At 45.0% G+C, this 7,609-nt stretch overlaps 1 protein-coding gene across 3 annotated transcripts; it reads right to left on the bottom strand.

Moving 5' to 3' along the window:
- Window positions 1–1,023: 1,023 nt before the first annotated feature.
- SLC25A38 (solute carrier family 25 member 38) lies at window positions 1,024–7,027 on the bottom strand. 3 transcript variants are annotated; one of them, XM_035318343.1, is made up of 7 exons: window positions 6,906–7,027; window positions 6,603–6,724; window positions 6,299–6,383; window positions 5,591–5,770; window positions 4,964–5,132; window positions 4,557–4,666; window positions 1,024–3,155 (listed from the first exon to the last, which is right to left on the bottom strand). In XM_035318343.1, the coding sequence occupies exons 1-7, from the start codon at window positions 6,924–6,926 to the stop codon at window positions 3,033–3,035; spliced, it is 810 nt and encodes a 269-aa protein (XP_035174234.1). In that variant the 5' UTR covers window positions 6,927–7,027; the 3' UTR covers window positions 1,024–3,032. The 3 variants fall into 3 exon arrangements, with proteins under 3 accessions (XP_035174234.1, XP_035174233.1, XP_035174235.1); XM_035318342.1 differs by having other exon boundaries at window positions 4,557–4,723; XM_035318344.1 differs by lacking the exon at window positions 1,024–3,155 and adding an exon at window positions 3,179–4,117 and having other exon boundaries at window positions 4,557–4,723.
- Window positions 7,028–7,609: the final 582 nt, after the last annotated feature.

Genomic DNA, 7,609 nt, shown 5'->3' on the forward strand with positions numbered 1-7,609 from the left:
ATTGGATTGTTAGTGCTGAATTGTTGGGGTGATTAAGGTAGGTGATTCAGTACCTGCCTCTGGGACTGTCTTTGGTTTTTGTGTTTAGGTTGTACAGTGACCATTTGTTGTTTGTTAGAAGCATACAACCTCACAAGCAACATAGCTTAACACTTGCCATAACTATTGAAAAGTAACTTCAACTAATCAGTTTAGAAACAATGTGGTTTTTGTTTTTGTTTTTTTGAAAAAGGAAAAGGTGAAAGAAGATAAAATGAGCTGAGAAAGTCTTGTATCTGCCTGATACAGCTTTCAGATCGTGAAGTAGAAAGAACTTCAAGCTTTCCCTTCCCCTGTATGTAAGGGAAGTGACAAAAGAAATAAAAACAAACCTGTACCACAAAATTCACTATTCCCAGCTTGTGTGTAGAGAAGTCTTTGGATTTGCAGCACTAAGGGTTGATGAAGCACAGTGCAGTTTAGATTCTCTATTCATAAAAGTCCAAGGAGCCCCAACTAGTTCAAAAGTGAAAGACATACACCTTTTCACTCTACTACAATTAAGAGCTTCCTCATTCTCTATGAACTGAAGGGAACAGAAGAGCTTTCCAAAAGAAAAGACTAATACTGCTTTAGGGCAGTAGATTTTAAGACACCAGCAGGTATGAATAGATTCTCTAGTTCCTCCTTTGTTACTTGACCAGGCAGGAATATAGGGCATAAAAGCCACCACAGCAGGCCTGCATTTCAGATTACTGATGAGGACGTTACTTAATACAAGATTTATCACCTGGCACTCATTGCTTGCATGCCTCATTAAGCTTCTATATGCACAAGGTGCATACTACTTTGCAACTGCTTAATCAGCAACTAAAATATTTGTGAAGCATCTTGCAGGCAACACCATGTGCAGACCTTGACTGCCACAACCCAAGGTGAACAACAGATCTACCAGATTGAGAGACCCCAAATAAATTCTGGCTTTGACCCCATGCATAGCAGAATAAAAGACTCTGCCAGGTCAGTAATCTAGACTTGGTTCTCCAGCTCTGTCAGCAGTACTCTGGGCAACGTGTAGTCACCAGTTTCACATGCACTTGTGACTTCAAGTCACTATGGGTAAGAGGGACTGCAAAAAGGGGAACTGCTCTTATTCAGGATTTGGCCAGCTTGCCAGTCACAATCTGACTGACTGGAATGATTAGATGGAGTGCTCTATTCTTAATACGCACACGCAGGACCCTTCACTAGCATTCTTGGAGACTCATGCAGTGTAGTGCCAGCCCCCTCACAGATGGGCTCAGACTAAAAACGCGCATCCCCTTCCAAGCATCTAGTATGTCCCTTAAACTTTTCTACAACTTCACTTTCACATCAGCCATCAAAGCTTCTTGCAGCTGGAATCTGTTGAAGAACATCTTTTACAACCAACATCCCCTCTGTTCTTGTGGTCAGGAGACTGCCAGAGCAGGCGCTGATTATGCAAGTTGCATTTTAAGTTTTAAGAACGATAGGTCAAACCAGTTCATACAGCTACAATGTACCACATCTTCATATTTAGAGACACCTACTCTGTTTTTAAAGTGAATTTTAACACCACTAGATATTTAATAAAAACCAGTGCTATGTTTTCTGCAAGGTACACTACAGAACAGGACACATACTTCCATGCCTAGCTTTGTGACAACACCAGCAAAGCTGTAATAGTCCCAATTTAGCCAGCCCACAAAGGTACAAGTGAAGAGGAGAGAAGGCTGTACCCAAGACTGGAAAGCACATGCTATGAGTTCTGGAGTAGGAATGAGGAAAAAGGCACAGTTGATGAAAAAAAAGTGTATTTGATCTCCAAGCTTAAACTCAGGAATACTGAAACATGAACCTGCTAAGAGAAAACAATCATCTCAGAACCCGTGCAGAGTTTGTGTGGAACATAAATAGAATTAAAGTTCCCTACCAAACACTCAGACACCTCCAACTTTGGAGAAAGCTTGCAGAAAAGAACAGCCTTTTCTCTCCCAAACTAAAGATATTCTGCATGCAATCAGTAATGGCTTCTGAGAGAAATCTGAAGTGTCAGTATCTGTATCTGCTTCCATTGTACATTTAAGCACTAGGAGCCATGATCCTAAAAGCTACATCTAAGGACCAACTCACGCTGAATGTAGATCAGGGAATCAAACAAAGAATAGGAAGCAAATAAGTCTCTAGTACAACTGGATAAAAAACATTTAAGTATTCCTTATGTAATCAGATCATCAGGAAAAGTGTTTTTCAGGGAACAAGTAGAACCTTGGTAGCAACTAGCACACTCTCTACTTCTGCTTTGAAGTGTCTTATGCTTCTTAATTCTAGTGCAAATGCTGCTGTAGCTGCAGAAGCACATTTCAAGTGTTAAGATACTCAGTTACACAGTGGCATATGACACAGCAAGGAGGCTTGAGTTACCTTTTCTGCTATCAAGCACAGTACAAAAACAATGACAGAGCTTTCCTTCAGCACTTCATTCTCTTCCACCCACTCCTGCATTATAAACCTCAAGAGACACATCCAGTCTCCTGACGTGGCCTGCAGTGTTGTTCCCCTGTGAGAACAAAGCATACAAGGGAGGAGGATCTACAGTAGATGGTGGATCACAGTGGCCTTACTGGTCAGACCAGCAAGGAACAGGCTAGCAGGTTCTGTAGTTAGCATTGCCCTCGCTGTTTTCTCCTCCAACACTTTTGTTGAGCAACTTCTCGTTGCATTAAGGTGATGAGCACAGAGCTATCTTTAAAATAGGCTTCTCTCAGCACAGACACCAGTTTGCGGAAACCTTGCCATTTCCCAAGGAAGTCTGCAAGTACAGTCCTTCTGGAATGCATTGATCAAACAACGCAAATATTCAACTCTTCTTTCCCCTACTTGCCAAAAGGCCTAATCCTCTGCCTCAGAAGGACTTTCTTCCTCCCAGATGAGTAAGGCTTATTCCTCCATGCAACTGGGAACTTCCCAGTGCCAGCTGATCACAGCAAGCAGGAAAAAAAGTGAAGCTGGTCAGTTTTAGTGCAAGTCAGTCAAGATTTCAAGCCCATTTTTTCCATCATCTGTTCATATACAGTCCATGCCATTGCTGCCATCAAAGTACGCCTCAGGGCACGGGGCACTCCACCTCGGAAAAAGCCGACCAGCCCAAAGTTCTGCAACAGGAGATAAACAGCAATCAGTTACCATATGCCTCCAGCATTTTAACTTCTCATCATTCATTACATGGAAAAGCCCAGGATGTATTTCAGCTCTGATCCAGATCAGCTTCTTGAAAGATCCAGGCTTAAATTGCACTCAACCTTTAAGAAGAACCCATAACACTGTGCACTTGCAGGGCTACTGCTGGAGAAGGAAAGGGAAGGGTGTGTTAGGATGACAAACAACAGGGAAAGCCACACTCAAGCCTGAAAAAGAGAAGGTGAGGGAGTAACAATTTCAAGCCACTTGAGGAAAGTGACTTGTCCTAGTTTAGAAGGGATCATTCATATTTACAAAAATCATTTAAGACTTAAAACTGAAATTTATAAGTACTGAAGAAGAAAAAAAATCTGATACGAGGAAATGAACCATGTACAAAAAACAAACAAACAAAAAAAAAAACATTCCTGTTTAGGATTAGAGTTCAATATGGAAACAGAGTAAGGCTGCCTTCTGAGGGCAGGAAGGGGAAGGTGGATTTTGAGAACATCTCCATCCCATTCCTTGGGTACAGACCTGAATATTTATTTCTCTTTTAGTGTCTTTTAATATTTTATTTCTATTTTAAGGGAAAAGAATTTTTTTCACTGGCTTACATCTGAAATTGCCATTTCATGTCACATACTAAAGAAGCCCTTTGTCTCAGTGTGGTAACTACAGATGTGCCTGCACTGATAAGCCAGAGGTGACAGCAGCTGCAAGCACAGCTCCACGAAGCTTACATACAGAGCTAAAATGAGATAATCCAAGTACTTTCCATCATTACCAGTGTAAGAATCAAGGCATAACAGACAGAACTTAAGTTAAATCATTCACTAGTTGGAAACATGAAGCAAGTCTGTGTGGAGAGATGCTTGCTGAATATGCCCACCTTTGTGCTCTAAGCTTGCTCTCCAATTCCCTATTTTCTGTAATTTTGTGAAAAAAAAATAAAAGATCATGGACTGGGGAATGGCAAGAATAATCAGGGACCAAGTTCACAGCCTTGTAATCCGTCCAAGAAGAGCAAAAAAATATCTGATAGCAATAACAGCCTCACTAATTACAAGGAAAACCAAGGAATAACGAACTGAAGCCTCTGACTGCTTTCAAGACATCAGAAACATTACTTCTCCAGTCACTTTCCTGAGCAGCCCATAAGCCAGTGACAAGAAATTCAGCCTGTCTCCCACAGCATGATCTATCTCACCTTCTGAAAATGCTCATGCTAATTAGCCTGATAGTAAGAACTCAATGAGCAGTCACATTTGTTCACCTACTTTAAAAGGCAACAACTTTCTTAGCATGGCTGTGCTTCAGGCAAGGAAGTGAGAAGCGAGGCTGCAATTGCACTAGCTAGAAGGAATTCATCTCACCTTGTAGATGAAGGCAATGGCTTGGCTCATCCTGCAGTACTTTTCAGAGGACAGCTGCATGTGTGTTTTGATGACATCAGCAGGCTGTGTTGCCAGTGAAGCCAAGATTCCCGCAAAGATCCCACAGCCAAAATTCGTCAAGGGCATGAGCACTGGATCCAGCTGGTCTGCAGCAGAGCAAAGGCAACTCACTCAGATACAAAACAGGCTACGTTGCATGACAAACTAAAAAGCTACTGAATGATGGTATCAGTGGCAGAGTCCAAGAGATGATAAAATTCACAGGGCAGAGAAGACCTTAGAAGGAAAAGTGGCAACAAGTTAAAGATAACACTGCATAAGGAATTGTCAGGCAAGATTCAAGAAAAGTAGTACCTTCTGTTACAGCCTCCAAAGTTCAGGCTTACCCTGAGGTGTGAGTTTTTTGGTCTGTGTGTAGAACATCAGGTAGATCCCAGAGAATGGTGCATCCCTCAGCAGCGTTGCGGTGAGCCCACTGAACATGCCACGAGCCCCTTCTGTCTGATAAATATTCATCAGAGCTCCGTATACACTCCTATAGCCAAATCTTCCACTCTGCAGAGACAGAAAAAATTGTCATCCACATGCCAGGAACAGGCTAAGGAGCTCTGCTCTCAGCCTAAGGTAACCATATTCAAACCAACAATGCTGTGTGCTTCATTTAATACCTAAGATGGCAGTAGAGACACAGCCCAAAGCAAAAACTTCATTCCACCTGCCTCTACCTTTAAGAGTCTTTCAAGAAGGCAATTGTAGGGCCTTTTCAAATTACAAGGACATAGCATGCAAACAGAACTTCAAAATCTCAGGGTGAATTCTGTTTCATGTTACACTTCTTGCCTAAACACCAGTGGTATGACTTGGCACAATGCATGAACCAGGATGAAATCGGGACTACATCTCTGGCTGTATCTGAGGACCAGCAACCTTCTCCAGATACAAGAATTTCTTTGTCATCATGAGGAAGGGGTATGACATCATTAACAAGGAGTTAATTAGAAAGTCATACTAACCTCATACCGGGTCTTCACTACAGTTACTGGCAACATGCAAATCCCTGATATTGCACGTGCAGTGGCACCCAGAAAGACAGACTCCAGGGCTGTGGGTGAACGGTCCACTAGAATATTTTGCTTCATTGTGTACAAAGTGCTGAAGTAAATCCCAATCCCAGGAATGCATCTTGCAAAAGACTTCAAAGAAACAGTAGCAAAGAAAGACAGAAAAAGCACACATAAGACAAAATGTACTACAGAACATTTCAGGAGCTATTAAATGTGATAGGAAGCTTTATGAAAAACAAAATCACTACAAGATCACTAAAGCTGAGAAAATAAGACAAAGAAAAGTAATTAATGCCACTTAGTGGTAAGACATTCAACTGATGCCAGGATTTAACACACTCCTCATCTGCAATTTCCTAGGAACAATGTATTCCAAAGCAAAATGAGGTTAGTGCAGTCACCACGCCACATTTGCAAAGTTATTCAAGCAGTCAGCTGCTCAGTCTTGCAAATCAACAATGGCTGCTAGGACCAAACCAGTGAAACTCACAACATTAACCATTAACTCCTTAAAATGGGATTTAACTATCTACCTATCACATGATTTCACTTAAATTGTACAAGAGCTGACCACTTAAATCTGGTCCTTAATGACTAATAAATGGTAGGTCTATTTATGTGTGCGTTTTTGAGGTGAGAGTTAAAACAGCCACTTACTGGCGAGACACCTTTCCAGAGCCCCAGAAGACTCTCGGTACGAACCACCCTAAAGAGCAGCATTACCATCCCAACACGACCAGACCTGAAAGGAAGACAAGACAGGAACTGCAGCGAGGACCTGCTTCTGCCCTCCAGCAGACACACACCACCCCACCCCACCCCACTTGTATCTCCAAGCATTACTCCAGCACCTCAGACCTGCAGACTCTTGGTCACTCCTTCCAGACTCCATCCTGTCCCAGAAGGGCCCTCAGTCCCTAAAGGACACCCCCAAGCACCAAGCCCCGGCCGGGCCCCTTACCCGCCCACGGGGGGCTGCATGGTCTGCAGGCGGGTCTTCAGCAGGTCGAGAGGCTGAAAGAGGAGCGTGGAGCAGGTCCCGCTGATGGAGCCGCAGACGAAGGCCTTCAGGACGGGATGCATCTGGAGGAGGAGTGGAGGCGGCCGGTTAACGTCCTGTCAAGAGGGAACTGCAGCAGCGACCATGTCGCAACGCAAAGTCCTCTGAGGTCTCCCATCCATGGGGAGCCGCGCGGGGCCCCTCCTTAGCTTCGCGAGCGAACCCAACGCACCGGACAGAGCCGGGCCGGACGCGCGTCATTACCTCTACCTCTCGCCCCGGCATCCCAGGGCCACTCCGCAATCAGTGAGCGCGACGGGCAAGAGTGACGCACAAGGCGCACCCCCGCCGCGGGCCAATCCCAGCCAAGGCAGGGGGCGCGCGGCTGCGCGGCCGTTAATCTCTGGCGTGCCGGGGGGACGGGGGCGCCATGCTGCGGGAGCGCGCTAGTCGTGACACGTGACGTGCCTGCCTGTGTGCGCGCTTGCCGTGACACGTGACCTGCATAGGGGGGGTGCGCGCTTTCTTGCCCGGCTTTCGTGCAAAAATGCGAAAACGTAAGAGGCAGGGGGCATGCGTTTAAGTCGGTGGCTGATTTTGGCCCCATATGCTGGCTTTCTGGTACCCAGCCAACGTGCAATCACAGGCTCACAGAATTGTTATCCCCCTACACCAATATCACCCACTGAACCGTGTCCCTAAGCACCACGTCCAACCTTTCCTTGAACACCCCCAGGGACATTGACGCCACCACCTCCTTGGGCAACCTGTTCCAATGCCTGACTACTCTTCCTGAGAAGAAATTTCTCCCCATTTCCAACCTAAGCCTCCCCTGCAGCAAATTATTTGGCCCAGTGGGCTCTGCAAGGCACAGGCACTGGAAAATCGAGCGGTTATGAAGCGTTGCTTTCATTTCTCTCCCCCGTCCCCCCCCCCCCCCCCTTCCGCTCCCTCCTGCTGGATGTCCT

The sequence above is a fragment of the Oxyura jamaicensis genome, chromosome 2 (assembly GCF_011077185.1).
Source record: "Oxyura jamaicensis isolate SHBP4307 breed ruddy duck chromosome 2, BPBGC_Ojam_1.0, whole genome shotgun sequence".
Lineage (NCBI taxonomy): Eukaryota > Metazoa > Chordata > Aves > Anseriformes > Anatidae > Oxyura > Oxyura jamaicensis.